This window comes from Leuciscus leuciscus (assembly GCF_965113295.1).
Source record: "Leuciscus leuciscus genome assembly, chromosome: 14".
Lineage (NCBI taxonomy): Eukaryota > Metazoa > Chordata > Actinopteri > Cypriniformes > Leuciscidae > Leuciscus > Leuciscus leuciscus.
In genome coordinates, this window is record NC_138738.1 from 30557803 (window position 1) to 30572838 (window position 15036).

General features: G+C 38.9%; 1 protein-coding gene across 2 annotated transcripts; it reads right to left on the minus strand.

Moving 5' to 3' along the window:
• Nucleotides 1-4241: 4241 nt before the first annotated feature.
• ino80db (INO80 complex subunit Db) lies at nucleotides 4242-14985 on the minus strand. 2 transcript variants are annotated; one of them, XM_082136764.1, is made up of 10 exons: nucleotides 13908-14985; nucleotides 11920-12166; nucleotides 11104-11837; nucleotides 10918-11017; nucleotides 9568-9780; nucleotides 8463-8569; nucleotides 8171-8304; nucleotides 7852-8084; nucleotides 7617-7774; nucleotides 4242-6395 (listed from the first exon to the last, which is right to left on the minus strand). In XM_082136764.1, the coding sequence occupies exons 2-10, from the start codon at nucleotides 12135-12137 to the stop codon at nucleotides 5650-5652; spliced, it is 2643 nt and encodes an 880-aa protein (XP_081992890.1). In that variant the 5' UTR covers nucleotides 12138-12166; nucleotides 13908-14985; the 3' UTR covers nucleotides 4242-5649. The 2 variants fall into 2 exon arrangements, with proteins under 2 accessions (XP_081992890.1, XP_081992889.1); XM_082136763.1 differs by having other exon boundaries at nucleotides 10918-11029.
• Nucleotides 14986-15036: the final 51 nt, after the last annotated feature.

The following is a 15036-nucleotide window of genomic DNA, read 5'->3' on the forward strand; positions in this document are numbered from 1 at the left end:
GCTGCTGAAATACAGAGAATATTATCTTGTCACTAAATGTCAGATCCGGATGAAAAGAAGGAGTTTGTGAAGGTCAACCTGCACTGCTTAAAGAGCATTATTGCTGTAACCTGCTCATCTCTTTTCAGAGAGCTCTCAGAATCTGCCATCCCTTTTAATTTATCTTCCCCTGCAGCCCGACGTCAAACGGAGCGCTTATTATTATTTCATTTCATCAGTTCCATACTTAGAGATTTAATCCCATCCTATATAAGATTAGCTAGTTAATGTTCTTTCAAATAACCATTAATGAGTTCCTAAATTGTTTCTGCTCTATGATGGTGAAAATTAAATCACTCTCATTTAAGTGAACTACTTTGATGATGGAGTAGATGGAGAAAGGCTCTTACCCATTAATTATTGATAAACAAAGGCTAATCCTTTGTTAACAGCCTCCCGATCAAATCTTTGCTCTTTTAAAAATGGTTAGAATCTCCAGGCGCCTGGGTCAACTGTATGTGGGGTTTTTTTGTTTGCGTTAGTTACACATAAGATGAAAATTTAATTCTTATCCTTCCCTGTTCAATTGCAATTTTACTGTTTAATTTGCACAGGATAAAAAGGGTCCCAAGCTACTTTCCTTTTATAACTCTTGAGGTTGGCACAGGATGGCATGTGCCACAGATAAATAATGGCTTGAGGGCTGGATGGACATGAGAGCAGCATCCAACTGTAGGAACAGGATGCTCTGTTCGTGTGGATGTTCCCTGCAGGGACAACAACGTGCTGTCTGTTCTGAGGTGTGTTTCAGCGGAAGTGTGCCATTTACCAGCTTGTTGTATCCGGGTGATACACTTGAGACAGTTTGCAGCAGATCACCCATCCAGCTCTTGTTCTATAGAAGGAAAGAAAAGAGGCTTGATTAGTATGTATGTGTGTGTATATATATATATATACCAAAAGTCTTAGGCATGTAAAACCAAAAAAATGGTTTTAAGTCAGTTATTTATATATTTTGCTGTAGTGTGTCAGTAGGAAATATCAGTTTACATTTCCAAACATTCTTTTTGCGATTAATTGTAATAATCCAGTGAGATTTCTGTATGCACAAGGAATCTGACAACAGCCAGGATGATCTGATCTCACCATCATCGAGTCCGTCTGTGATTACATGAAGAAACAGAAAATACGGAGACAAAGTAAATCCAGAAGAACTGCGGGAACGTGCCTTAACATTAAAATGCCTAAGACTTTTGCACAGTACATATATATATATATATATATATACTGTATATATATATATAATATATATATATATATGTTAGTTGTTAAACATATATATTACTAAACACTTATAGAAATGAAGAGAAAGATTGACAGAAAATTCCATTGCTAATAATGCTGTCCGATTCAGGTTTCAAGAATTTCAAAATTGTCTGTTAAAGAGAGATGTGTGATTACTAGTTTTCACAGCTATTTTAGGCAGTAGTCACTACAACAAAAAAAACAAAAAAACTTGAACTGACATTAAGTATAATTGTGAAAATTATAGACAAAATATGAAAAATAATATTCATTGTCCATGAAGCCATAATTGTATTTTTTATTTGTAATGAGTACTAAATTTTGTAGATAAAGTTGAACAAATTTCAATTCAACTAGTAAATTAGAATAATAAAGTTACTACAATACAACAACAACAAAAATTCATGTTTATTTCAGCTTGCTGTTTCTGTCCTTTTATGTGAAATTAACTAGCAATTTCTGAAATTGTTTCAAAGTAGATCCTACACTAACTTTTTACAGGGATAGTGTCAAAGATCAGACAATCTTTTATGCCATGATAATAGTGCTTCTGTAAGTTAACTAACCAGACTAGATTTGTAATGTTTTGTTTTTAATCAAACAAACAAATTGAATTTGGTTAGTTAAGATGAGACGCTGAGTGAACTGACTAAGGTAAGGCGTCTTGTGCAAAAAAGAGAACATTTGATGTCTAAATTAGCTTTATTCAGATAGGGGATTAGTTAGCCCTGGTGTTGAATAAAATAAGTATTCTGAGGACTCCGAACCTTAATAGTCGACTGACTCTCGATTCACCTCAGAATCAGAGTATCAGTTCTTTTTTGCAATCAACTCCCAGACCTATAAATACATATAGTGACTTGAAATACTCAAAATACCTCTGTTCAGAGTCGAGTCGGTGTATGCCTACTGGACCCAATTTACAGTGATCCATACCATATTTTATTCCATAACATAACATATCCCATATTTTAAATATTTAGTTTTAAATAGGCCCCTAAATGTATTAAAAAAGGTTGAAGGTCTCAGTTTTTGAAAATCTAAATATTAGCAACTCACAAGATGTGAGCCCACAGGTAGGATATAACAGCAACAAAGAGGCTGATACAGCTAAAAAAGCATTTGGTTATTGGAGTGAAAAATTGTGTGGGTGTTAAGGATGATCGATTTTCTGAAGCATTGTGCAATGTGTTCGCTCACCAGTTTACCTCAGTGCCCGTGGGTCAAGAAGAGGCCTCGAGTCCTTGACGTTAACAGATAGGCTACGTGTGTGATGCACCATTGTGCACTGGACCACTTTGATACACTTACACACGATTGCGCTTGTAGAAGCTGTTCATGTGGAATCATGGGGGCGTTAAACCTTGTCGTGGCCCAACAGCAGTCCTGGCATATCTAGAGTCATAATGATAAGATCTCATCACTGTGACAGTTTATGCAACTGCCATTTCCCTCTGCCAGTCTATCCCTCCCCCTTCAGCTCTGCTTGTTCCCCTTACCAAAAAGCGTGAGAGAAACCATAGCAAATCAGTTTCTCGGCACCTGCTTTAACAATTGTTATATGTGGGAATCACGTCCGTGCACGAGGTCGCAGTTGTCGTGTCATTGGCCATAATAACATCCATTACTTCAGACTCAATCAGCGCGTCCCCGGAGACGGCAGCCCATGATTAACTGGTCTGTCACCCATCATTTGACGCGCCATTTGTAAGTATCACTCTGCCGCGCGTTGGGTAGGGTAGTGCTTCAAACTGAAACATTACCGCAGAAGCCACATGCTAAGAGGACTGTGCTATGAATGTTTTAGCAGACTGCGACGCTACAACAGAAATAGAAACAGCGCCAGAGTCGAAGGCAGCCAGGCACTTGGTGCGGGAGTACAGTATGGGAGCCGTTGCTAGGTAACGCCAGAGCCCCGGGCTCGCGCGGAGGAGCATCCTCGCGCCCCTCTTAGCGGTGAGATGAAGGAAAGTAGATTTGCATCCGCAGTCATTATGAGCAGTATCGTCGTCATTCTTAAACATGTTGCATGGTAAACGTGCAGACCAATTTCGAGCGGTGGAAAAATGCACAAAAAATGTCTTTTACTTTCGCTCTCTGATATTAGACATAATCTTGTGTTATTATTACCAATACTTTACTCCTTCTCCAACTTGTCATTTACTGGGTTTTCGTTAGTGAACGAATCCGTTTTGAAGCAAAACTATTCCCTCCCCCACCCGAAAAGTGTCCTCATCTTTGATAGGCAATAAAGAGCTGTTCATCGCTGACAATCGATTGAAGACATTTGCAAGTTTCGTTTTCTCCAGAGGATATTTGGTAAATATCCTCCACATTTAGCGCTCTTTTTGACAAGGTTAAACCGCTTAGTGCTTATGAACTGATCGAATGTATCAAACTTCGTTTTGCAAACACGTTTGACTGATTAAATCAAACGAGTGATTCATCCACGAATGTTATTTAGTGCTGATTCAACAGCTGATCGAATTATAAAAACATGTTTTGTTGTCATTTCTCGAGAGATTTTACAGTAGAATTGTAGAAACGCAAAAAAAATTCGTAAAGCTTTTTAACGAATCGTTTGAGGGAATCATTCAATGGACACAAAGACACGTGCGTATTAAACTAATCAATCCCCATAACTAATATCCTATTTGCAAAAGACTGGAGCATTTTATAATGATTTGGCTCCCTCTTCTGTTTTTCCAAGTAATGTTCTCATTGGCATGGAGAAAGATTCCATTCAAACGAGTCATTAAAAGATTACAATTTAAAATCTTACAGTTTTAATCTGTTTAGAAAGCCAGCCATAGGGCCTATATGTTATGAATCATCTCTGTGCCTGGTAATTTTTAGTTTGTACATAGACTGACCTAATTCAGATAGTCTTTTAAGTGTCATCACAGTGTTTTCTTTGCGACAAAACCTGCACATTGAAATAATGAGTGCACAAAAAGTCGTGTTCATAGCAGTTTTAATTCACACATTTCAAATAAAACAAATAGAATTTCTCTTACACATTGTCTACACACACGCCCACATCCAAGCACTTAAGTAACAAAAGTAAACATGTCAAGACATAAAAATACCTTGAACAAAGAAGAGGACCATAACATTTTAATAGGTTATAATAAACTTTTTTTTTGTTGACTTGATACATTCAGTGAATAAGTATAAAAAGTATATGAGACAACCCTCTGTGTGCAAGGATATCTGTCAGTATGCCTGTTGATAAAAGCAGCATTATCCAGTAAAACGGCAAGTCTACCCAAACCACAATTTTACATCATTATTCGTTTTATAATGACATTGAATCAAGGTTATACTTAACTGTTCTCTTTAGAAGCTTAACTGCCCAAACATGATTTCATTATATTGGTTCAGTTAGATATACTGATATAAAGATATTTTCTGTTGTGGACATAAAAAGAGGCTTTCTTGGAAGCCGCTTTGGTAAGAAAGCATCAGCAAAGAACATAAATGGGAAAATGCAAATGTAGACTTGGCATGACATGAGGGTAAAGGCATCATAACTACTCTCTTTAAAAGCCATGACAAGATAACCAACTATAGCTTTACACCATTTATTTCCCACAACTGCTATCACTTCAGCTAAATGCCTTACACAGGAGCACATCGAACACTCAGAATCAAAGTTTAACACTTTGAGTAACTTTACGGTAATGTGAGAAGGTAATTACTTGCGTGAGGATTCAAAAACAGGGAATAAATGCCTCTTCAAATATTTTCAGGTGTGTATTTTTGTGCACTCACAGATTTTTACTAAGTGACAACGCAGTGTAATTTATGTTGATTTGCAATACACTAATTATAAAGGTGTTACACAGCTTTTATGGCAGGCACTTACACTTAGAGCAAGACCCCATAGTTTAACGGCTACTAAAAGCACAAACACCATCTGCCAAAACAATGAGCTTTTTAATCATCACACGGGACAAAATAGTGATACAACCATGACACCTTTCCCCTTGTGTTTGCCACTGACAAACTGGCCCATTACCTCTAAACAAGAACCACATTTTCACCAGTTACCACACACTTTCACTCATCAATAAAACTAGTTGTGCAGACTGCTACTCTATAAATATATTAAATATGTGTTTAAGGATACAAGTGATATTAATGGCTAAAATCCATCTATGCTTGCTTTTTGAAAAAAGCAACTAATTTACGCCAACAAGGAAATTTATTGCTTGATGTTCTTTCTTTGTGAGGGGAAAAAGATGCAGAGGACTGAGGAGACAAACACAATGACCCTGACATTTGAAAAAAAGAAAAAGAAAATTCACCTGCAACATGTTCCCTGAACACTGACCATAGCAAATAATTGGTTCTGCCTGCAGCTCAGGCCTGGTCCATAGGGGGCGCCGTTGTACTGTGGTGCGGCTGTAAGTCTGCTGGGATCCCACAGTGATTGAACAGTGGGGGGAGAAGGTGCTTGGTTTGGGACGTTGGTGATGAGGGTGAGGATGCGGGTGTAGAGCGACTGACGGGGACAGTTTGGCTGCTCTGATGCAAAGCGGAGAGGGCCGAACTGGGCTGACAGGGGACTGAGGGCACGGGGGTCATTGGCGTTGAGAGGGCTGTGGACATCAGCAGGCCGTCTGAGGCAATAAGGCTGTGAAACTGTGAGGAGTCGCTGAGGGAGAGGGCGAGAACACCCCACGAGCCATGAGAGATGTCCTCGTCCTTGCAAAGGGGCAGATCACTCAAGTCTGCTTTGGAGTTATCCATCTTAGCTAGGAGATGAGGTTGTCTCTGTGTGTACGTGCTGTCTGTGAGATGCCCCACAGAGGATGGAGGAGTCAGAGGGGGCTGTGGTGATGGAGGTGATGGGGGGAAAGCGTCTTCAGAGGTGGGGAGCAGACTGGGGTCCAGCTCCAGGCTGGAAAGGGTTTCAGCAGATAGCCGCGCACTCAGTAGATCCACGACTCCCCCCGGCATGCTACGACAATCTACCCCTTCTACGGGACCAAGCTCAGCCATTCCGCTTAGACATGCAAGGGATTCTGGGTACGAGCTCATGGCCTGCAGAACGCGAACCAATTCCTCAGCTTCCTCAGAGGTGGGCAACAGCTCACTATTCTTACCTATATGACAAATAAACATGAATTAGCAAATATAAAATGACTGTAAACAAAGTGAGAAAAGAAAACAGAGTAATTACCAGAAAAAAGAATAGACATAGAAAGTAGAAAGTCTATAAGGGCAAAAATATCAATTCTTAAAAGCCCAATCTTTAACTCTGTGCCTGAATTACTCTTTTTCCTGCAGCCCCACACAGCAAATGAGATCATATTTATCCCAAGTTTGCAGAAAAAACATAAAATAAAAGCAATAAGCATTAAAAAAAAGCATAAAAGCTTCAATTGAGTTGTTCTTGTGGCTGCACAAGATAACAGTGAAACCAGTGCAAGTCTCAATCACGGACAAATGACACTTTCTGTCATCTTAATGAATCAGTCAAAAAAAAAAAATCGGATGGATCCTTCACTGAATTAAGTTATAGTGATGGAATATTTTAAATAATTAGTTTCAAATATAATTTATTCATCAACGATGCATTAAATTGATCAAGAGGCAGTAAAGACATTAATAATGTTACAAAAAAATTCATTATGGTTCATTATAGATTCATTATTCATTATGGAAAAAGAATCATTATGGTTTCCACCAAAACTGCAACAACTGTTTTCAAACATTGATAATAATAAGAAATGTCTCTTGAGCACTAAATCAGCATATTAGAATGATTTCTGAAGGATCTTGTGACACTGAAGATTGGAGTAATGATGTTGAAAATTCAGCTTTGATCATAGGAATGCATTGCATTTTAAAATATGTTAAGACAAAGAACCGCTTTATTAAATTGTAATAAAATTTCACAATATTACTGTTTTTACTGTATTTTGCAGCCTTGGTGAGCACAAGAGACTTCTTTTAAAAACCTCAAAAACGTCTTAACTTTTGAACAGTAGTGTGTATATATATATATCGTAATTTCTGTATAATACAGTGATATATTGTACATTAAGTGTTAATAAGTTGATAATTTTATAATAACTTTACACATTACCAACTTTTTGGTTGTTTATCTGTTAAATAACATAGGAATTTAATTGCATTTATTGGGCCCTTATACATTTTTTATCTCCTTCAGAAATGTATAAATTAATGAATACATAAAATATAATGTCCACTTTTTTAAGCAAAATAGACATTATAACTGAAATATACAGAAATGAATCAGAATCAAATCAAAATCTAATGATCAGTATCAATACCCTTCCATAATATTATAGCACTTCTACCTTCAAAAAGATCAAAGTCCTGCAGGTCATCCGGGAGTCGAGGCAGAACATCTGAGAAATCCTCCTGATTCAACTCTAGGTCATGTGGAATGTCACTGATGTCATTGGTGATGTCATCTGGAAATTCATCTGCACTTAAATCAGGAGTTAAAGGGCTCCTGAAAAACACAAAGACAATGAGTGCGCATTCACAGACATACGCAAATACACACATACAAACACACTCGGCTTTCACCTTATGCCAGAAGGCTGAGTGGGCAGGCACAAAATGGAAGGCATTCCCAGGTTACCCTGGGGTAGCGCAGGAGGAATGGGTTTCTGAGGGCGCTTTGGTGCTCCTCGCTTGCCTTTCTTCTTATGCTTCTTACTGAGTGCTGGAGGCTTGGCTTTCTTCAGTGGCCTGTGCCGCTGAATCTGCTGGTGGTGGTGGTACGTTCTCCGGCTGATATCACCTCGCAGGAAATTGTCCTGTAAAGTACCATTAGTGCACATATGGTTATATTAGTTACTAGCAAAAAGTTTATTACGCAATGAAACAGTCTTCTGTTTCTCACCATTTTCTTGGCATGCTCATCACAAAGTGGTGTCTGGTGCGTGATGTCAAAGACAGGGATGGAACACTGAGCTCCATCTGCAAAGCGAGCAGTGCAGCTTGAGAACAGCTGCTGTGAACGGTTCTGAAGGATATCTACAGAGTGCCATTAAGGACACAACACAGGGAACGAACCAAAGTCGATCGGTCAATCACCAAAGCAGATGGTTAGTTGAAATCACAGGAAAAATTGCTCTGAATGCAGACGAACAGCCAAAAGCAGTCAGCTATTGTTAAGAACTTTGAGAGGATACGTTGAAAGCAGTGCCTGGTGAACGGTAAGGCTGAATTTCTGCAGTCTTCACCTTTCACGATAGCCAAGCATAAACCTGAGTCATCTCCAGCCATTGGTACTGCAGTGCTGTGGAATTAAAACAAGAAAACAAACTACTTCAACATGAAAGCATGTCGAGCACATCATGGGTGTAGATTGGACGTTTCATCAAAATACTTGAAAGATCTGGTATTAATACGCTTAGCCAGCAACACGATATTTGCTGATATCTCAAATCTTGAGGGAGATACTAATAGGATAGGAATTGATAAGATTCAGGGGCCTGCGAATGATATATCAATTGTTAAGATATTATGCGCCTGTTTTACCAGTTACTAGTTACTTTTTTTTTTTTTTAAGAAGACATATTATGCCCTTTTACGAACCTAGAACAGGTTTTCATGCTTGAACGATAAAAAAAAAAATTTTTTTTTAAAATCACATATTTTATACTGTTGCAGCACCTCTCTTCCCAGTCTGTCAGTATCGCTCTGTTACATTTCTCTCTCTATGAAGCCCCTCCTTCCAAAAAGCTTAATGTGCTCTGATTGGTCAGCTGGATCAGTGTGTTGTTATTGATCAACCAATTCGAGCATGTTTCGGAAGTGTCACGCCCCTTTCCATAACCGCATTAGGCCTGGGGTGGAAAAACACACTACGAACACAACTCAACCAGGCCTCGTCCCATTTTTTGCGTATGCCTCTGGCTGGAATTATTTACATGCGGAATATTGTGACGTCTATGTACCTGGAAGAAAACTCAAAGACTACAATCGAAGCGTTTCAGAATTTACTGATGTAGAGAATAGCTCCCTTTGGACTGGACTTTGTAACTTTGCAGACCTTTATTATGCTCAAACAGCAACATTACACACTAAAGAAAGTTGAAAATGTAAACTTGTAAAGCATAATAGATTCTCTTTAAGTCAATTAGAAATGAAGCCAAAATATAACATGAACTTTCAACAATAAATGAGGCACTCTAGTTGTTGAAAAGTTAGTGATATTTTATGCATTGCATCAATACATCATATCGAATCAACACATAATGTATTGTTACACTCCTAATGCATGTGTTTTTTTACCTGGAGGGTGTGGAGGTCTCATTATGTTGTTCCTGAATAAGCTGTGCGGTGTGTTGAGGTTCCTTTCTTGCTGCCTGCAGCAGGGCTTTACGAAGAGCATGCTGGGATCTTCTCTCTCTCCTGAAGCCCCTCTGCTCCCTGCAAAGGTGCGTGTGTTTTTGTCTCAGGTATGAGCAGAAGCCCGCCAAACGCTCAGCACGGGAACTGCTGGCACTGCGAGACGGGAAAGAGATTTCTCTAGATCAGCAGTTTTCAAACTGTGGGTTCAGATACACTGATGGGTCACAGAGTGGAAATAAGCATTCATATTCATGCCATGGATTTAAATAGGCAAATGCTTACGAGTCAATGATTAGATCATTACTGCAGTGATTATGTTTCTAGCATGTTATGTTTGCCAACAGTTCTTCTAACCATAATTGAAGGTGCGTGTAGCTTTTCATTTCTTTAACAACCATGTAGGAAGACACATCATGGCCGTATTCCAGGATGAGAATGTCAAGATTCATCAGGCTCAAATTGTGAAAGAATGGTTGGAGGGAGCATGAAGAATCATTTTCACACATGAATTGGCACCTCTGAGTCTAAACCTTAAATTCACTGAAAGTCTTTGGGATGTGCTGGAGGAGACTTTACAGAGTGCTGGGCTCTTGCATTGTCAAAACAAGAGCTTGACCAAAAATCGATTTTTGGTATTATAAGATATTTCTTGTTTTATTCAACCCTTAATTCTAGAGCTGCATAAAAGCGTATTTTATAATAAACATTTTGTATTATGTATACATTTGTATTTGCAGCATGCAAAGTTCTAAAATATTTTATCGGGTAGAAATTAAGTAGTTGATGTTATTAATTAATCCTTATCCATAATGAACAACTGTAAAAGTCATGTAAATTCTTAAAAAGTGTGGGAACATTCAGAACATTCAAATTCTGGAATCTTGCAATTTCATTTACAGAATCTAGGAATGTCGAGCCTTCAAATATTGTTGTGGACAATAGGGGCCTTGGAGACAAAAAGTTTAAGAACCACTGCTCTAGTTTTTACCTTCCAAAAATTACTTTAAAAGATCACTGAAACAACTGAAAGTTTTATTTGTTCTTTACCCTTTCGTGTGACATAAATATTGATTTGAGAATATTTTTTCTATTATGTGAGAAAGAAGCCATGGAGTTATACGAGAAGTTGCAGTTTAACAGTCACTAAAAAAAAATTTGCTTCAGAATATGACAACTAACCAATCAGAATCAAGTATTCCAGAGATCTGCATTATAATATGGGTTAATCTTTGCGTTTGGCATTAAATTAGGTGGAGGATGGATGATTGTCAGACTGATGGATTACTGTACCTTTCTTCAAAGTGCTTCTCTTGTAGTCTCTGGCACTGATATGACACTAGCTTCCCCAAGTCTCCATCTTCCTCTTCACTGTCTTCTGACCAATCAAGCCCTAGAACGCAAGCTGTGTTTGTCATTAAAACAAACCAAAGCCAAACTAATTTTTAAATGTCAAAATCCCAGGTCAGAATTTCCTACCTAAATGTGGGTTCAGGTCTTGGTACCTCCCCTTGTGTTGGTCCATCAATCTATGGAACTTCTGCAAACATGGAGCTTGTTGCCGCATAGCAACGGAGCGCACCTTTATTAATTGTCCATGTATGTCATCACGGCTTGGTGCCATCCCTGAAACTGCAGGGGCAACCTTTTTATCAAACGCATGATTGAGGTCCAGTTTAATTCTGTTATCAGTTGGAGCCGTGTCTATCGAGCCCTGATGGCTGTCCGGAAGTGTGGATGAGGTTTTGAATAATGGACCTGAACGAACTGCAGGGGTTTGTAGGGTTACTGCGTTAGGGGAGGAGGGAACTATGGGTGTTTGTGTGGTTCTTCCAGTCTGCGGAGGAGGGAGGCAAGAATGTGGAAGGGTTGAAGAAAGAGCGGAGGTTCTGAGATGGTTTGGGAACGCTGGAACACTGTGATCTTGCTGTTTCTGCTTATGGTTCAGAGCTTGGTTTTCTTGGGGTTTCTTCAGGAATGTGCCACTTGATTTTAACATTTTTTCTCCCCTGCAAAAGGCAAAGGGATCTGAGGGGAGTAGACAAGCCAGGGAGGGTGGTGGGGATGGAGGTAAAAGCTCGAGACCTTTGTGAGTTTTCAGAGCCAGGGATGGAACGGTAATTTTGAGGGCCAAAGACTCAATGGTATCTTGTTTCTTCTTTCGCTCCTTCTTGGGGAGGACACCCATAACCTGAAGGTGACTATTACAATACCTAAAAGACAAACAGATTGTTTTCAGTATTATTTTAAACTTGCACATCTTTTCTTTAAACATTTGTTAATCCACAAACTTACTTGCGGTCGTGAGCCTTGGGTATTGGGTTGGTGCAGCGCTGGCTATTGTACTTGGCTACATATTCGCACTGCCTGAAGGGAGCGGTCCGATCCTCGAGCACATGGCGGATGCAGAAAGCATAACCATTGAGCCTGCGCTGCTTGCAAAGCTTTGGACTGTATGAACACAGAGGCTTGTGGTCCACCTCCGAGTAGTGGATGTGTTTGCCTTCATACATCCCAGGGCTGGAACTCTACGGAACATCAGCTGATAAAAATAAAAATAAAAAAACGGTATGTGAAGAGACAAAAGTGTGATGAAAGCATTGCGTCAACTACCAAAAGTCAAATTCAGCTTCTTTTGGAGTGCACGAAGAACAACTGGTCAATGAGACATTCACTTTAAATTAAAACTGAAAATATGCTTTACATTTACAGTTGTAATTCTGTTTCTAAATTATTTAAATGTTATTTATATTTTTATATATATATATATATATAATATGTCTATTGTTGTACAATTAGAGTATAAAGGTATAAAATGCACTACACTTTTAAGGCTGAAATACACACTACATGACTTTTGCCCAGATTTCCCCCTCATTTTGAAGTTTGGAGAAGTCGATGTTAGTTTTCATTCTGCAGATTTTGGGCAGTTGGGAGTTGCTGTTTTTTTTCTCCAGATTTCTGACTCTTTTTGTTTAGCTTCAGAAGATATTCTATCTAGTCGGAGGATATCAAACATCTTTAATATTTTGATTTTGAACACTTTGTCATTCGTCTCCAATGCAACGAGGTGCATGTTTCTGCATTTGTTTTTTGTGTTCGAAATGATTTTAAAGTCTGGTAGTGTGTGATCCTCAGTCAGTTTCACGTGATGCTCCGTTTTCCTCTGTAATCATTTACAAAGTCGGCAAGTGTATAATGCCTAGTGCTTTAAAATCTCTTCTGTGTAGTGTATTCCAGCCTTTACTGTAATATTCATTTTATTGATCTCAATTGCAGGAAGCTCCAATTTCCCCTACAGCTCCCCTAAACAGCATAGTTTGCAGAGACATAATGATAATCAAACCTCTCAGCTCTTCCATTATTATTGTGCTCCTTCATAATGAGTTTCTAGCACTCACTAATGTATACAAAACTATTAATGTTATCCATTTGTACTAACTATACAAGTCAAACAGCTATAATAAAACCATGAATATATAAATGACACACTCGCTTATCAGCAGGTCAAGTGACATCCAATTTAAAATAGCTTTCAATATGTTGCAGTCACTTCCAACACCTAACAATTCTGAAGTCTGCATTTTAAAGCACTCATGAAAATATGCAGTGTATAGGCTGCTCAGCATAAACAGCTCAAACCATTAAATATTAAAGTGACAGGAAGAAGGAAAAGTAGCCCCTGTTTCAAGCAATCAATGACACTTGAGTAAAACAGCTGGTGTAAGCAGAGCTTTAAGCAGGTGAAACACTAAATCATAAAACGATGGCTCGTAAAAGTGTTTGGGCAGAGTACAATACGTTTGACATGCAAAGCAACTTTGAAAACGCAAGGGGACGGTGGACAACCCGCCTACTACTCTATCATGTACTTGGGCAGCACTATCAGTTACTTTTGAGGCAAGGATTGAGCAAGTAGGGTGTAGCGCCTGAAGAAACTATTTAATTCTTTTTCCGAAATATACGGTCAAAATCAGAGCGGCAGAATGTATTTCTTTGTTGCGTCGTACAAATATTTCGAACGTATTTTGAAACTTTGTAACGGTCGTCGGAATATTTTATTTGTGAGAAACACTCGCGACCGATAATAAGCAAAATACCTGTCAAATGAGAGTAAGCGTTGTCGACGACCGGAGACATTTGAAAGTTTCGGGGTTTTATTTATTGGTTAAATTTTGATTAGTTTCGTGAGTTTACGTTTTAGTAATATTACAATAAAATTGATATCAGATACACATTTTGACGACATACATTCCTTTATTTTCTGCGCAATTCGTAGTTACCGTTGGCCTGTGAAACTTCCCGAATCCCCCCGAGTCGAGTAGCGAGACACCCGCCTTGCAGTGCGTGATAAGCGGTCTTCCGCCTTTACTTGAGTCCGTTGCTTCCCGGCAGCAGCTCAGCCTCCGATCACTGCGGCCTGTGCTAAACTAGCTACGCTGATCTTTTCATACGGTCGACGGCTATTCCTCTCAGCGGGGATATTCCGCCTCTACCTTTCCATGTAACGCTAGCAGATTTAGTTTTTTAACGCGTGGATATAATTTTGCACGAATCCTACTGGCACATCTTTGTCGATTAGTTAAATAAAACTAGCCGTACACAAAGAGAAGGGGGTGTTGGTTTAGTCATCGGATGCGAGGCTTCTTACAGCACAACTACAGGCACTGGGGGGACATGACAACAGCCAACAGTGCAACAACAACCTCTGCAACCATTTTGGAATTCAACTTTGTATGTTCATTGTCGGCTTTTAGAAAGATGACAGATCTCGCAAACATACAATACAGGTTGAACATTTGTGTGTCCAGCTGTCAGAAGTGTTCGGACCAGCGTGAAGTTTTATTTAAGCCGCAGTCATTGATTTCAAGTTTTGAGGGATCTCCCCCAAAGTCTTTTCCGACAGCCTCCTCTCACGCGTCTCATCCATGCCTGGAATGACATCACCAACTTCAAATTCAGTGCTATCTCACGTGCGACGATAACATTCTTGTCAGTCATATTTTCCCTTCGTTGCTGTCAATAAATATTATCAAGGTGACAAGACTTGTGATATAAACTCTGAAGCAGGTGTTACTGATATTTCTAAGTGTCTTGTGTTGCCCCCTATTCAGTCAGTGATGTCAGCATGATCCTAACATAGTAGCACAAAAAAAAAAAAAAAAAAAGGTAAAGATCAAGGCCAGGTAAAGTTTGATCAGTAACTGAGTAAAACCCATGATAATCCATTACTTTGTTATTAATATAAATGAATTTAAGATTATTCAACAGATAGAATTCTTTCAAATTATAAGTGTATACATTTTCCGAGGAAACCAGGCTTTACACTGCACTTAATCCAACTTCATTAATAAGAAGGAAACCCATTCAAGATGCTTATTTTTAGAAAACTTTTTCCCCTTACACTTCCAT